Raw genomic sequence first — 18057 nt, 5'->3', positions numbered from 1 at the left:
GAAATAATAAATCATGTCATGCCAATGATGCTGTAATTGTGGCAGAGAGCGAAGACGACTTACAGCACCTACTATACTCATTCTACGTAAAAGCTAAATCATTTAACATGCGAGTAACCACCACAAAAACTTGTCATCTATAACAAACCAATGAGGTGCACACTCACCCTAGAAAATAAAACCATAGAGCAGGTAATGTCATTTGACTACCTAGGCACACAAATCAGCGCAGACCAGAACACAATAAATGAAGTAAAAGTACAAGCAAACAAAGCCAGCCGAATATCAGGCGCACTCCGGGACATTATCTGGAATGATATCAGTATGAACAAAAGGGCAAAAGTTGAAATATACAAAACCTACGTTAGACCCATATTCACATATGCTGTAGAAACAAGAACGGACAACAACAGAATTAAAAGCATCATTCGAACAACAAAAATGAAAATACTCAGAAACAAATGCGGGTACACACTAAGAGACAGAAAGAGAAACACAGACCTATGACACAAATGTGAGGTGGAAGACATAGTCAGATGGGGACGTAAACATAGAAGAGCTTGGAACGAACATGTGGACAGGATGACCAGAGAAAAATCGCACGAGACGGTATACCAGGGACACGAAGACCTTTAGGACGACCTCCAAAAATATGGATGAATTCATCAACATCTCAAGGATGACAAGTTCGAAACTACAGGCCTACAATTTTGAATGTACTATAGCCACCAAATCACTAACCAAAAAATATTCATTAATGTGATAATAATGATTTTCGTGAATGTTTGGCTTCTGGTAGGTCTCTTTAAAGTATCCATTAGAAATCTACCAGCATCCATGGACTTTTTACCCGTAATAGCGTTTTTCTATTAAAGAAATGTCGTGATGAAATATTTCGCCTTGTTCATTATTCACAGCAAATGCTAGGGAAAGAATCCAGATTTGAGTGCAGGATATGTATTTTCAAAGACATATTACATACCAAAGCTTTGTATGAAATTATAAGTTCATTGATTAAGTGTTTGTAATTTTCCTCTTTATGGTTTTCTAGGAAATTTTGGACAACATTCACAAAACATTTCCAGGCCACTTTTTCCAGATCATTCAGCTCTCCTTCAAAGTTAGTATCCTTCATTAGTTCCCGTATTTGTGAACCAATAAATATTCTCTCTTGAATTTTTGCCTCGCTGAGTTTCGGAAATTTCTCTTTCGGGTATGAGAATCCACTGCCATCTATAGGCTTAGATTTTATAAAAATTTTTCATTAGGCCGAGCTTTACATGCAACTATTGTAAAAGGTAAAATTTTTAAGATTCTTTTGCCCTGAAGTAAGTGATCCTTCTTTGTGTAGTGACTTTTTCTGTCTTAACTGTCCCATTCGCAAATAAAACAGCAATATTTTGTGTAACCAAGCTGTAATCCAAGTAAGAGAGCGCTAATTTTCCAAACAGGTTCGTTGTATTTAATTTTTTCAAGAAGGAACTTAATGTTCTCGTAAGGACATTTGTTTACTTTGTATAGTATAGATTTTGAGGAGCCAATGAACAAACGCCAGTAACTTGGATCATATTCGGAATTCAATATATTCATCACTACAGAAATGTCATTACAATAGACTATATCATCTGTTAGAAAGGTTTCGGTCGGAAATAAAAAATTTTCGTACCAGGAGAAAGTGAATTTCAGTTGTTTAATTTAGACACCAAGAGCTCAGCTTGTTTTTTAGACAAATTTAGACAACTTTTCAAGTTGACGGTCATAACTTTAATAACTCTCTTGAGAGACCTAATCTGGTTGACTAAGAACAAATTCCGGACTAGAAACAGAAGACTTCCTGCTTGATTTGGCATAAGCAGCTCGGCAATATGTAGGATTGATCTGTTGGCCGATGACAAGTGTGTTTGGACTTGGTTGTGACGCATTTTGTTTGAATCATATTCTTTTGGTTCCGTCCAAATCATTGGTGCACCTAGAGGCAAATGTCTAAGTTCTTGTTTAGCCCAACCCAATAGGATTCTTACACATTACAAAACATATATGTGGAACCCAGGATTTATCTTGGTGACGCACAGAAAAACAAAAATGGTCTCAATAACACTTTTCAATGAATGGCGTCAATCTTCGACCTTGAAATGTAAAGATTAATTCTCCACCACATAACAAAAACTGTCCGGGTTATTATAACACTTTCGCAGCATATTTACAATGTAATAAACGTAACTTAGTTGAATTCAATCGTTATACAATCGCCTGAGTTAAGTTATTCAAACAAAAACACGTAAATGAGGTGAGAAAAGAATTTATAGCTGTCAAAACAAACTGGATGTGACTAAAACAAAATAATATTTTTTTAATACAAATAAAAATCATCGTTCATGTTCGTGTGACAAAATCAGAGTTAACCAGTGTAATTAATGGTAAAGTTCTCCCATTTAAGTAAAACTGTGTAATGAGGTGGTGATCTGTCTGTGAATTAAGTCGTGTACAAAGCCGGAATCGGATAATAGCTAAAATTAAAAATTTTGCATTCTACTTGTCGGAAGGCAATAGTTAACCACCAATATATTGCCTCTCCATGTAGATATTCAGATCTGTTGATCAAGTGAGAGGTCGCCTACGTCTTGTCATTGACATCATTGTTGAAAGAAAGCTCACAAAACATTTTGTAGCAGTAGAGTAGAACATAAGCCTGTCATGGGAAACGTTCAGGAAACTTGTTGGAAGATGCAATCAGCTGCCGGCTTGCTTGGTTCGTTTTCGTTTGTCTCCACTCTGGTTCGTTGCTTGTTTGTGAGTAAATCCGCAATCTCGTGGCACAATTTTGTTTTGAATTTTGAATATGTTTTGGAACAACAATCGGAATGGAAAAAAATTCTTCTACAATTGGTTCGAATGCATGGAAAACGGTATTGATCTTAATGGAGGGCCAGATCAGGTGAACTAATTTTCGACTAATTTTCCTGCCACAATAACAAACGAATGGGTTGGCGCATTGTCGTGATGTAAGATAACACTCTGTGGTAGCACTTTTCTGTATTCACAGTAAATTACCGTCCTGGACGTTCAATATCATCCGTGTTCATGTAGCTACTGTTAGAAGTAAACGACATGGGATGGATCACTATCATGATATTATTTATGTAACTTTATTCTTTTCAATTTATCGAGTTATCTAACAACGGAAGGGTTCGAAGAGTCGCTCTTCCTCCAAATGGTCCTTGTAAAAATTTGTGGAACAAAATTTAGTTAAATTGAGAGGTTCTCTGATTATAACGATTTGGAAAGCACATTTTTAGGCAATTTAAAAGCTTGTAGTGTGAGCATATATTTCTCAAGTAGAAACTGTACTTTAGGTTGACATTTCAAAAGATAGGTTACGATTTGTTGTAATAACTTCGCCCCCGATGCTGATTGAAAGTTTCGAGGCATCTCTATATGTTTTGTAAGATGTCTTCAAAATGTATTTTCATCACGTTATTTAAGAGTACAATCCCAATAAATCATTATGTTTGGTTTAGCTCTCATTGAAGTAGTATGGAAATTAATTGTTGAAACTCGCAACGTAATGTTCCATATGGCAACACTGGACGCATACGAATTGAATGTTGACATGCTGTAGACACGTTTAATACCAGTTGAACTTGATCTAGCAAGTGGGTTTAGTGAAACTGTATTATACAGAGTCTTCAATTTCCAACAGATTTTGCCACATACTTGGCTATAGTGTAAAAGAAACTTATGTGAAACTTTTAAGGTCAAACAGTAAATCAAAATCTCCGAAAATGCGTCTTGTCACACAGGAAACTCAATAAACTCAATAAACGTGCCCTAAATGCATTAACCATTGTGAAATTCATGTGTTCCAATGCCTCTGGAAGAACTAGAATGCTTTCGTTGAGAATAAACTATTTGGAATAATTTTTTAAGAACTCTCAAAATTAATACTTTCGATGAGAATTCATTTTATATAATTTGTTTTAAAAATAAAAAATTTTCTTGTGCTATTAAGTTTATCATCACACCAAATATGCTAATGACAGTGTGTGAGTGTTTGAGTGGGATGTTTGTTTTCTTTTTGCACAAACGAGAACGAAAGTATAATGTCATTATATCCCAGAAATCCAATGTAGAAAAATTCAAAAAAAAAAAATATTTATCAAGGACAACCGCTTTGTGGCAATAATCCAATAAACACTAGTTAAATATTTTTGTCATGTACTTGGGAATATTTAGTTAATACAATATATTTATATACACGGTTACTTCCAAAAGAATTTGAAATATTTGAGAATCCTTAATATGGTTTAAATTTATAAAAATATTGTGATTTTCTAAAAATTTTTAGAATATAGCAATAATTATAAGATTATAAATAAAACCATTAGATAAGATTAAGAGAACTTAAGTTTTTAATAGGATAGAGCCACAAAAACTTAATTCCCCTTATTACTCAACATGATAAAGTCAAGAAACTTCGAAAGCTCTGGACTTTAAGTACACCATCCATGAGATTATCAATCAAATGTGGTGTATCCTATAGGAGGAGATAACAGCTGGGATAGTAGGAAATGAAATGGAATCCTACCTTCACTTATATATGACCAATAAGCGAATTGTATGGTCGGAGTGTCCAGAACCAGAACATAAATATGGTGTCGATCTTAAACAGTACAGAACACCATCCATGAGAGCACTATTAATCAAACGTGGTGTATGCTATAGAAGGAGATAACAGCTGGGATAGTAGGCAACCTAACGGAATCCTACCTTCACTTATATATGACCAATAAGCGAATTGTATGGTGGGAGTGACCAGAACCAGAACGTGAATATAGTGTTGATCTACGATTGGCTTCTAAAAAGAATTCAAATTTTCGCTATCACTGTGTGTTTGAAATTAAAATGACTTTATAATGTGGCAAAACTGTATACATCAAAAGATTCCGTTCACTCTATATCTGTAACTACTACATACGTATAGACAATGTACAGATTTCTGAAAACGAGTAGAAAGTTCAGTACAACAATAATTAACCAATCGTCAAAACATCTTAATATTATTTACTATAATTATTGAATGATAAATATAATTATATATTTATTATAAAAGTCAACAAGAGACTAATTGTTGTTTAAGGTATTTGTATCTAACTATTATATGGAAAATATAAAAGTTATATTCTCGGAAAACGGAAACTTGTTAATTAATAACTTCGGATTTTAAAAAGATTTGAATAAATTATTAGTCATTAATTATGATATGTTTCCCTAAGAGAGATAATTTTTCAAAGTTTAATAATAATAAACACTTAATTAGTCAAAATATTAAAACTGCTTACGGTATATGCTATAGTACTAAAAATTTCAGCGACTATCGAAACAGTAATCCTGAAAATCTCCCAACATTTGCTGTAAAACGTGTTGCCTATAATGTAGAGAAAATATTTGCAGACTATGGTGTATTTTAGTAGAATGTGTTGTATAATCAATCCCATTCGTGACACATAAATAATTAACTATTTATTCTTCTTTATAGTGATACAAATACCACAATTACAGATTAGAACATGGTCGCCACAGGAAGGGATACGTGTTTATGAAGAAATGTTAAAAATTGGTTTTTATATCGTTAGAAAAATAATACAACATAAATATGAGAATATGAAAACTCCAATAAATAATCCCAATAATCAGTGAACGGACATAAGAAATTTTAACCATGTTAGGTTAGATCAAAATGTTGATATCATTGAGTGATTTAACAAACGAAAGTACACAATCTACGCTACGGGATTTCAAAAAGTGTAGTACATCGCATTTTAAATGGAAATTTGGACATTAGAAAGCTGTGCGCAAGATGGGTGCCGCGTTTGGCAATGGATGGAACGTGGGTCCATCACTTCACGCCCTGAACAAAAAAACAAATAAAACAATGGACTGAAAAGGGAGAAACGACAAAAGGCAAATACTGTTCCATATGCAGGAAAGCTCATGGCGTCGGTTTATTTGGATGCGCTTGGGATAGTTTTCAATGACTATCTTGAAAAAGGAAAAACTATCAACGACGAGTATTATGCGAAATAAATGCAACGTTTGATCGAAGAAATCAAGTAAAAATGGCTGCATTTGGCTAAGAAGAAAGTGTTGTTTTATCAAGACATTGCACCAGCTAACATAATCGTTATTGCAATGACCAATATTAATGAATTAAAATTCAAATTGCTAATCTATTCGTCAGCTTTATCCCCCTCGGATTTTTTGGTGTTTCCAGACTTGGAAAAATGGCTTGGTGATCAAATAATTTCCAACAATGGAGAGTTGACGTCGCCAGTTAACGGCTATTTTGAGCAACTTATTGAACATCGCTGGGAAAAGTGTATGGGGCTAAAAAGAGTTTACGTTGAAACATAAATATATTTTTTTCCAAAATTTTTGTATTTTATTTGTTGGGTTAGCTTCTTCTGGGACCATCCTCATAATTATATTATTTTGCAACGTTTAGTATTCATATATTGTCATTCAAACGTGAATTAATTTTTTATTACATCATTAACTTGTTCATTTAGTTTATATAATTACATTTATGTACTAAGTACATCAATAAAATACTAAGAATAAGCTAAAGCAATAAAAATGCTAGTCAATATGAAATATGGAAGTTATTCGGAAATGTATTCAAATATTTATATATTACATATTGTTCGTTATATATTATGAATTTCATTCCTAGGTTTTATTAGATCTCAGATTTACCGTTAGCCTTATGTGATATTTACAGACTAACTTTCCCCATTAAAAAATTTCAAAATTATCAATGTCTTTTCTGTAGGTATCTCTAAAACTCATTGGATCGTCTCACATATTCCTTATATATTTCCTATTTTGGCGAGTCAACAGCTAATATCAAATATAATTATCCCTTATATAAACATATAAGGGATTATAATTATCACTTTATATGAGTACCTGTATGATATTTGTTAATATTTTTCTTAATTTATCCAATAATCGAAATACCCGCTCAAAACATTTTTACCTAAAAAAATCTTTATTGTTCGCCGCTGCACTGCCCACCTTTCCTATCACTCCGTGCAGAAGATTTCTGAAACCAAATAATTGCAAGGGTAACTACAAATAGCTACTGAGCAGCTGATTTTGTTGTCACTACTCCATCTCTGTCTTATTAATCTGTACTATCTTTATATTTCTGACTCTCATTGTCACTGCTTCGACCCCACCACACCACAAATTCTAATCAACAACAAATATATTCAAAGTTCACAATTATTCAAAATAAGTTTTGTTTATGTCATTTAGTGTAAAGTTCAAATATTTTATTAACAAAATATCAAATCCTGTAAAATAAACTTAATCTTTAAATAAGAACGAAGATGGGAACGACAACGAACGAAGTACAGAGAATTATGGGGCTGCGTTGCCACACTATTCGTTTCTCGTTTGTAAATTCGAAAGATGTCCTATATTTTATCATTGCCGCAAAGTTTAGACAAATCAGTATATGAGTAAAGTAGAATAACTAGTATCTCTGATGATAATAAATTATTTCGAAGCCTTGAATATATGAAATATAATTAATTATCTCCTAATGTATGATTTTATTTCAATCAATTTATGTTTAAAAATATATTTGAAAAATGTACAAAGTATTCTTTAACGAATTTAAAATAAAGCCATTTTCAAAATCTTTATTGCCTTCATTGCTAAATTTAAATGTATTACCAGCCCTTTTTAAGAATAAATTTTCATTATTTTTCGTAAATTGTGGAAAATATGGCATCGCTGCAGTAGCGATCAAAGCAGAACACGGATACCCATTACATTTCAATTTCAGATACAAAGTAACTCGCGTAGAAGAGCGTTCGGACGGGAATTTGTTTTAGTTTATTATTACTGATGAAGAATTAGTGTACATAAGTTGAAAAAATACTATTATATAAGTGTGAAAACATTGAATTTTGTTAAATTTGTACGAATCGTTCAAGTTTTGTAAGTTGATAGTAGTGTTTCATTGCAATATTGAACATAACCTAACTTATTGACAACAACAAGGATACATTTCAAGTTTCGAAACATTGTGATAGTGTCTTTCGTGAAAGTATCAATAAAGTGAATATTTTTGATAAAATAGTGCATTCCGGAAGAATATATGCGCATTCTGAAGAAACTTGTGACTTTCTTAACAGTTATTTCTCGACCTACTTTTAATAACAGATTAAGCAACCTGAAACTAAGTAAATAATTTGAAGTATTTTTCATATTTATATATCTTTAATGATGATTTCAAAGACTATTGATTATAGTTAAAAAATGAGGTAACTGTCAGTGGTGATTTGGTATTTGAACATTTTTTTTTTTGAAAATGCGTTCCCACAAGAAAACTAAAGAAAGTGGTTTCTTCGAAGGCGATTCGTCTGATACGGACGGTATAATAAACATGGGAAAAGCGTTGAAAAGGACTAAAGTGTGTACTACCTCCAGTGAATCTAAAAGGAAACCTGAATATACTCAAGAAGAACTGGATACCCACATTAGAAAAAGTGAGCCAAACGGTAAGTGCAAATTTCGACAGTTATGTTTATCGGTTTGTCTGAAATTTTTATACCTACTGAAACCCTCTATTATCATAAAGATAATCTCATTTAAATATTATTATTATCTTAATATATAATAATAATATATAATAATAATATATAATACAAACGTTCAAATTTAATATTTTTTATCAGTCAGTTTCCATCTAATGGAAAATAGTTATTGAAAATGAAATATTAACTGAAGGTAGACATTTGCCATGTTATCAATGTCAGTATTTTTGTTTGCAATAGAGAAAAGAATGAATCTTTTCGATAAATCACGTATTCTTGTTATTAAAATCATTGGAAGTAATATTAGGCACTAAATAATTCTATTCTATCCGTCGATTCCTAATAATAAAATAAATAATCATATAAAAGTATTGTATACCAATTATTTACCTATAATATTTATTTCAAATACCTATCTTATCTTAATATTTACAAATATTGCAATATTCTTCAACCATTCTAAAAATTCTGATGTCATAATACTAAGATTAAACATATGATATGAATTTTTTTGAAAAAGAATCATTTATTATATTATTGCACAACATGTAACCGTTATTTGCTTCATTTAACAACAAGCTATTATCCCTTTTTTCTGCAAGATTTGGTATTTCACACCCGCATAATCGTTTTTATTGGCCACTGTTTTTTCAAGTTACATCTAGTTTTTTACTAGTATATAAAAAACTTGCAAGAGCTTCTAAATATTTTGTTGTAGTTTAAAAAACTTCTCAAACTGAATGTAAACTTGTTTTTATCTAAAGTATATGTGCTACATTTTCACATTGAAGAATGTCAATTTCATGTTTTTTTTCACACTATATAACACTTGTGTTTTTTCAATAATAATTGTCTTTAAACATACCTAGTCCTCACATTGTGAGGTTTACATGATTATTTTTTGAAGCTTGAATGAAGTGTGTATTCTAATTTACTAAAAGTTACAAAAATTTGCTCTGTTGTTTTGTCGATCACAGGAGTTTCAGCATTTTTAAATATAAAATAAAATGTTTTCTTGAGGGTCCTCTGGGCATATCAAAAGCCAAATTTTAGAAAAAAGGAACATTTCCTTTTAGACTTCTTTAAACATATTTTAATATTTTGAGATTATAGATACTTTTATTTAGCAAAATCATAGTCCCCAGTAAATATTAATATCTACAGGGTCCGCAAGATTAAAAACAGAGTAGAAAAAAACTCAACCCAGAGCTTACAACGTAGAGGTGACTGCTTATTGAGCTCGTTCACGTTCCAGTCCTACCACCCAACCTATGTCAAAACCTTTGATATCTCAAGACCTTTAAAATTTACTGTTAGCTGTTGATAGTTATATTCCCTTTTGGTTTTAAAAGTTTGTGACTTCAATTTTACTTTTATAAAACCATCTTTTCTGCTGTACCTATGTATGGCAATGGAATTTAGGGATATCCTACTTCCTTTTTACTTCGATTGCTTCTTGAAGGTCTGCTTCTGTAATATACCGAAAAACCAATGGTTCTGTAACCGTTAAGCTTTACCAATAGATCATCTTACTCACTTACTTCAAAATTAATTGATGGTATTGGGAAAGTTCTAACACTTAATTGAGTTTCTTGTGATGCAATTTTTGTTGTTTTCAGTATTATTCGCAATCTCAGTTCCCTAATTTGTTCCCTGGAATCTGTTATCATGGCCAAAATAATGTTATCTGGATGCGCAAAATACGCATTGGGCTGAATGACAAGATCTATGACTTTTTGTCTATACATATAGAATACTTAAAATGCTTTCAAAGATATCTTGGAATCCAAATTTCCCAGCTTCACATGAAAATTTAAATACACTTAGGGAATTAGTTAATAGTTCAAAGATTATATTCGAAACTTGTAAAGAGTAGTGAAATCGACCGGTACAACAAAATTCTTTGGTAATAAATTGATCTGTTTGTTGCTAATGCCAAATTTTTAGAGTTTAAAAAGTGATCAATTTCAAAATTGTTAATTTACATTCATAGTTATGTAGAAAATGAATGTATCCGTTCCCTCACTGTATATATTCTCTTTGGCGTCGCGTCGTGTCGTTTTGTATATTCCATTCCGCATAGTGTACCTGCAATAATTTGAGGGGCTGCGCCAAGATTTAATTCACAATTGGACCGGTTGGTAGAAGGAGATTGAGAAATAATTTGAAATACAAACCATACATTAGAAATTTGCTTCTATTCTGATACATTAAAAAAAATAATACGTAGGTACTTAAATCATTATTACGAGGTGGGATAAAAAAATACTGTGATTCATTTTATTAAAAACAAGAGAACGTAATATGAAATTAGATTTAATGTCGTTCAAAAAACTGCTTTGGCTATCAATGCTTTTATACCCATGTTGATTTCATGACTAAATTTCTAGAATGTTTCTTCTGGAACGCTTTCCATTCGCGATGTCATGGTCTTCTTAAGGTCATGGTTTTACTACATTTTTTCTTTTGGGGAAGAGTGGGAGGTCACATTGTGCTAAATCTGGTGAATAAATCGGATATAATCAGACATGAATCGAAAGAGATTTGTGACAAGTTACTAGTAGCTTTTCAAACATCGTTTTTATGTTTTTCAGACCATTTCTCGTCATTAATTTAGAAGAACAAAACATTTTGCATTTTTCACAACAGACTCTGCAAACCCGATGTCACTAAACTAACTATAATACTGACTGATAAGTCGAAATGGATTTACTGTTTGTTTCGACACATGAAACACATTTTTGAATTAGATGCAACTTAAGTAATGGTTTCTATCAAAATTCTTTCTCAGTTTCATTTTATTATACCTCGTATTTATTCTAATATAAAAAAAATGTTGATTCTTCAATAAACAAATGTTTGTGTGGCTGAAAAGTACTGTTTTGAAATAAACCTTTTATATTCATTGCTTTTATTCTTATCATCGAACAACGAACAACTTTCGTATGTATCTGAATGTCTTTCAAAATATTATTTTTCCCAATTCAGATGTAGATAAACAGTCTGTTATAGATGATAAATGAGAGCGTTTGTTTTCCATTTGTGTACGATAAATCGGAAACTACGTAAAAATAGAGGAACGGCGATCTTAAAAAGTATATAATTTACATATCTACGAATCATGTTTGATGCTGAAACGTTTTTTTGAATAAGTATATAAAAAAATAAAATAAATAAAAAATTCATTGTCAAGTTATTTGAAATCTTATTACACATTGGTGTATACACTACTTTATACATGAATTTGACTGGGAATAATTCCTATGGACTCACGATTAAAAATTCGACATTTCCTTTCGATAATTTTCTCACTATCTAAAATTCAAAACGAATTATCTAGAATTATCGTCGAACAGGATTCAAGCAAATATAGAAACGTCCTACAACTTGGAAAAAATGGCGAAAAAAATGTGTTTCAGAACCTGATGGTCGTACTTCGCTACAGGTCGTTCAAAATTGACTGTTATGCCTGAAAACATCGATCCTGTGTGTAAATTAATATTGTAAGATCGGGATTACTGGACATGTCGCCACCGTTCCATAAGAGCAACGTAGAATGGTCAATTCCGAATGGTGACCAGCATTTGTTTGCCAGAAGTGTCAGAAAGTATGAAGGAAACCAATCGCCGAAGACGAATGTCTCACACATCAGTTCAAACAAGAACGTTTTTGAACAGTCAAAGCATCGAATTGATTGGTCATCCGCCGTACAGTACTTCTCTGGAAAGCAATGATTTTTCTTCTTATTCTTGAAGATCAAAAATAAATTACGAGGTTAAACCTATTGTCATTTATGTAGCTCAAACTACAATTCAAAATAAGGAAAAAATGCTTATTACTTTTGAAAGAAAAATTGCAAAAAACATATATGAACCAATAAGGGGTTGACCTATTTGAAAAATTGGAAATAATTTAGAGTTAAGTAACCTTTACAAATATAAAATATCATTAAAACTAAACATTCTATAGAAAAAAAATAGAAGGAATGAGAGCAATAGTAAAATATGGTTAGATTCTGTAAAACAAAAACGTTAGAGCTAGAAAAAATTAGAAATTGGTCAAGGTTTGATAAATGTCAAAGTCATGTTTGGATTGAAGAGCCGAAGAGTAAGTAAATATGAAAATGTTAGGAGGGAAAAATTGCCAAGGTCTATTTCAGAATATAACCAAGATAAAATCTGGTAGATTAGTGACTAGGTTGGTGAAGCCCTTTGTAAAGAAGTTATTGAAACAATACACTCAGTGTAAATTCATTTCACATGCAATTCAAATTACTTCCAAAGATACCACAGAAATACATAGATATGTGAATATATGAACTGAAAAAAAATATATTATCTTTTTCGTTAAGGGAAGTCCAGAAAATGTTGCTAAATTCTCAAAATTAATAACCTCTACCTTGAATCAAGCAACGTATGTACTCATTGTGTTATGCTACAAGTGATGGAAATGCAATAAAATTATAGTTGTATAAAATTGTAGAAATCGCATTTGAATGATATTACATACTTAATATCAAAGTACAAAGCTGTCTAGGTATATTCAAAATCAAGGTTAAGTTGTTAATTCTCATCTCTCCTTTATTTCAATAACATTCGAAACGAAACATCTAGTTGTCAACAATAATAATTATTATAAGGACAAAATAGATTGATGTAAGGATTTAGTAGAAGTTGTAAAAACATAGCGGGATTGAAACATAAAATGCACGAGATAAACTTTCATGGAACAGTGAAACAATGGATTATAATAATCCTTTACAGAAGGCTGAATCTTCATAATTACTGTCATTTGAACATATTAGAAAACATATTCACTTTTTCAATATCAAGTCGTTCCGCTTTCGGTACCATGTCATGTCCCGGCTTCCCTTAGATTCCTGCGGGGGCAACCAAATGTCCCGCTTTAAAAGTTTGATCAAATTTTTGACATGAAGACACTCATTGATTTATTACATATAGCTAAGATCATTTTAAAATGTTTATCGAATAAGAATAATTTCTTAAATAAAATAGAGTGTAATGTATGTTGTTTTGTACAATTTGTAAACTTCATTTCTCCACTAATATTGCTTATTTTTATATATAAGTGATAAATTGGTATTATATTCTGTGTGAGTATAATTTCAAATCCTGCTGCACAATATTTAGTACTTTTTGGATCGAAACTCGGGTGGGTGTTTCAAAATTATGGTCACCTATGGCCTCAGATTTAAGGTTGTCATATGCTACTATATCTGGTTCGTTCTCTTGTAAAAAATATCTTGTGCAGATTCGCTAGGACTTATTAAGTGTATCACGTGAGAAATTATGACACTCTACGAAGGTCTCGTTTAAAAGAAAACTGCTAATTCCAACTTACCATTCTTCAAGGAATGAGAATCTATTATATAGTGGGAATGTAGTAAAATTAAAAACCAAAGTGTACTAATTCTAATATATTCCGAGCTCTTGAATGTATAAAAGTATAACAATTATAAAATTTATTTACAATAATTAGTTAAGATTTGCGGCAGGTGTAAATTGTGTCATTTTTTATGAAAAACATTAGTTTCATCGATTTCAAACTTCAATATTCCATTTGAGTGATAGATATATTGATTGAGATATTGATTGTGGTTTCTGTAGTATTCGTTATTAATTTTAAATTATATAATTCTATTATTCCCAACAATAATAAAATTTCAAAAAAAATATAGATAGTATCGAATATTTTATTGAAATATTTTTCAGTTGTACATAGTTGATCTCCTTGTGATTGCAAGAAGGGTTAACCATAAACTTTATTGTTAGTTCTTAATCCCTATCTCTCTCCAGGTAAATATTGTACTTTTTGACAAAATCCTACTTTTTCGATGTTTTTATGATTTTATAATTTTTAATCTGTGTTCTAAATACTGAGATGTTTGTCTTACATAACAAAAATTATTACAAGGCACTTCATACTATTTCTTGGTATTCAGACAAACATTTTCCATAATTTGTTACATTTCTTGCGTTTTCTCTAATTGATTTTTCCATTTGATACATTTGATGATGGTGATGAAGTTAAAGCAATTTTATTATAAACACTGTTTGTACCCAAGGACAATCCTAGACTGAATCTCTCTGTAGTAATAATTGCATGAAAAACATGATAGTGTTTCCAACGAATATATAATTACTTTAATGACACTGTTTTGATCTTGGGAATGAATTTGCTGATTCGGAGTACTGTTGATTGTCGGATAAAAAAAGAGATGGCTACCGCGTATACCACTGGAGTCGCTGGTGTAAAGTGAGGTTTTAGAAATACCATGTCAATGTTCGTTTGCGTGTTTATTAACTTAATAAATAATAACTGTGGTGAATACACATTCTATTATAGTGGCTTTTCAGTAGTTAGCTTTTAGGTAACCTAGGATTACAAAGTTTTTTTATAAACACGTGATTGTTTTGAAGGAGTATAATTTCCCTTCCGAAACACTGCTGTTCGATATTTTCTTCAATTGTGGTTTTACGTTGATGTGAAACTGTTTAATTAAAAATTTGTTTCCGCGAGTAATATCAAGTTTTCACAGCTATACTTGAAGATCTCATTCACTGGGGACATAATCTGGAAAGCATAAAAACGATAGATCTCGACAACAGTGCCGTGTTTCAAACAACAGATCAAGGATAATTCGAAACTCAAACATTTCCGAGTATGCGAGTTATGCTGGCTTGGCTGTAAGTTTCGTAGGGTAATTTAGCTCCAAATTTCGATCTGTTTTCTATTCCTTGATATTAAGCTATTATTACCGCCAGTTTAAAGTCAAACTAGCATTGTTGATTTTTTGAAGATGGAGTAAACAACATCGGTTTGCTGGGTAAGGCAGTCTACCTACCACACCAATTCTTTAATTTTGCACTTGCACACTGCGGTCCTGTATTATGTTGTTGTAGAATAAAGCCTTTTCTGTTGACAATTACAGGATACATGTCAATTAATAATCAATTCATCCGATCCTATTCTCAATAAAGATCTGCATTAACAGTTTAGTCCATATTTCAGCACTTTAGAAAGAACAATTCCGTATATAGTCCACCAAACACAATTGAAATTAAGTCCATTAGTACTTCGTGGTGATTGATTTAGAAAGAACTACTGCCTTTTACGTTTTAGAATTATCACATATACTCATTTTTCGACTCCGATAATCAAACACTCAAAAAACGGGTTTGTATGGTACCTTTAAAGCAACACGTTGAAATTAATAGATCGATTAGCTTTGTTCTGTTCGGACAGATTATAAAGGATCCAAAAATTTCTTCTGTTCATTTTTCCAATCTACTGCAAATGTTCTTAGATTAATTTTGAAGGTTAGTAAGCAAGTCGTTGTGCAATATTGGTTAGGTTAGGTCTTGGTTGGAGTTAGAGAGATCAAAATGACCGGATAGGAACTTAGAACCCATCTTTGGCATTTACGAACGACTAATTCACACATATGAACATCGCTATTATTAACTAAGTTGATACTGAACCACCACACCAACGCTCATAATTACCCTGTCTGCCACGCGTTTCGATAACCTAGTTATCGTCTTCAGAGACTGAAGGTAAAATGTTTACCTTGGTTATCTAAAAGCGCGTCAGACAGTGTAATTGAGAGTATTACTTCCTTTGCTAACCTCTGGACATGTTTTTATTGTATTTGACTTACCATTTTACCTCAAATTGCAATAAAGTTTAATATTTAATAATAGAAGTGAACAAGTTACGATTTCTTGAAAAATGAGAATCAGATATTGACATGTCTAGACAAGATATTATTTCTCGATTTTCGTCATAATAATATTTTCAAAAATCTTGTTCTATTTCCTATGAAATGTTTCCTAAATCAATCAATTTATGTGTATAATCAAAAGCAATTTTCTGATAAATCATTTCCATATAATTTCCATTTTTTTTTATTACCTATTCTTAATTTCATAGTTATGCATCCTGTCGGCAATAAAATCACTATTATCAATCTACTCGCGAAATCTACCTTGAACCCTGTCATGGCGACTTTTGCCTTGTCAATTGTCCTATCGCCGTTGAAATAATATTTGATCTGCGATAACGAAGTAGAGTTGGGATTAACATTGAGGTCAATTTAAAGATGGCAATAATAAAAAAACTCGAGAGGAAAAATGATTCCAATATTTATGGAATGACTTGAAGGATAATAGAAGATTTTGGTAAAAAATAGACTTAATTGGGGGTAAAAGAAATTAATGAAGAACTAGAAACGAATTATAAAGGTGGCTCAAATAAACGTAACCGTCAACTTTGTGAGTGACATAACATTTAATGAAAAAACTGTAGTCCATAGTTTAACCTACAAAATGGAAGCTTAAGAGTCTTCAAATAATTCTTGCGTGTCATATAGCTCTTCGTCTTACAACATTCATTATCAATAGTTTTATCATTCTCTTTATTGCTCATAAACTGAATGATTTTAATAGCCATGAGATTTATTTTTGTTGGCAAAATGAATTTTTAAAATAATTCCTCGGTTTAAACGCAAATTGTTGAGATTTCATTGAACCCCTCCACCACCATTCTAAGCTCACGTAATTAATGAATGCCCCCTTATAGTGAATGTTTACGCAGTAAAAAATTATCATGTTTTTGCTTGACGAATATCATAATCTTCCAATTGCTGACTTACACTTTGTGCTTAAGGGCTATAAAATATTTCATTTTAGATCCCTAAATTGAGGTGTAAACTGTTAGAAAACCAGTGTACATGGTTTTTACTTTGGAAATAATTGATGTGAAAACCGTAAACTTTTTTAATGAACGCCGCGCCAATTGTCACATTAGAAAAAACTGTGAATATTACGATGGTTCTCAATAAAATAAAATCATAAACAGTGAACATCTAGTATTAAATGAAACTGTAGAATCAAGTTGCAAGAAATTCTCTAAAATGAGTCCAACGCAGTTGGACGATGAAATGGGTGTTTGTTGCTCAAGTGCTTGTCTTTTATCTCTTTTAAAGTAGAATGAGATTTCCAGAAACAAATGACAAAGAGAAAAATTAGAGGGGATACAAACGAGATCAATTAATTTTATGAAAGCATTATGGAAATTTGAATACCGCGCTAGATAGACAATGTTTTTATATACAGGAAAGTATGAGACAATTTTGTATATCTTCAATCTCTGAAGACGATAACTTGATTATCGTAACGTGCGTCAGAAAATAAATATCTGGAATTTCTATAAACACCAAAGAGATTTTTTTTCGTATAAAGTATTTTATCATGATAACTGTTCCAAAGTAACGTTTCGACTACACCTTCACTGCAGCCAGTCTGTGAATAAGTTACATAAAGTTTCGCGAGGAGGCACGTGTGTCCCTCAAAACTAATAATAAATACACTTACTTAGTTCGCGCTGGTTCCAAGGTATCTTATTAAATTTTAGAAAATTAGACTTTGGT

The 18057-nt window shown here is 31.6% G+C and overlaps 1 protein-coding gene across 2 annotated transcripts in view; it reads left to right on the top strand.

Annotated features, from left to right (window-relative positions):
* LOC130441269 (ribosomal protein S6 kinase alpha-5-like) overlaps positions 1 to 18057 on the top strand; it is a 193218-nt gene that overhangs the window by 1473 nt on the left and 173688 nt on the right. Inside the window, exon 1 of one of the 2 annotated variants that reach the window (XM_056774864.1) lies at positions 7850 to 8570. The exons of the other annotated variant lie outside the window; for it this stretch is intronic. Coding sequence (XP_056630842.1) covers positions 8381 to 8570 — 190 coding nt within the window. The 5' untranslated portion in view covers positions 7850 to 8380. Of the gene's footprint in view, positions 1 to 7849; positions 8571 to 18057 lie in introns of those variants that run through there. 2 annotated transcript variants of the gene reach the window in all.

This window comes from Diorhabda sublineata, chromosome 3 (assembly GCF_026230105.1).
Source record: "Diorhabda sublineata isolate icDioSubl1.1 chromosome 3, icDioSubl1.1, whole genome shotgun sequence".
NCBI lineage: Eukaryota > Metazoa > Arthropoda > Insecta > Coleoptera > Chrysomelidae > Diorhabda > Diorhabda sublineata.
This window is presented reverse-complemented; position numbering and strand designations above follow the sequence as displayed.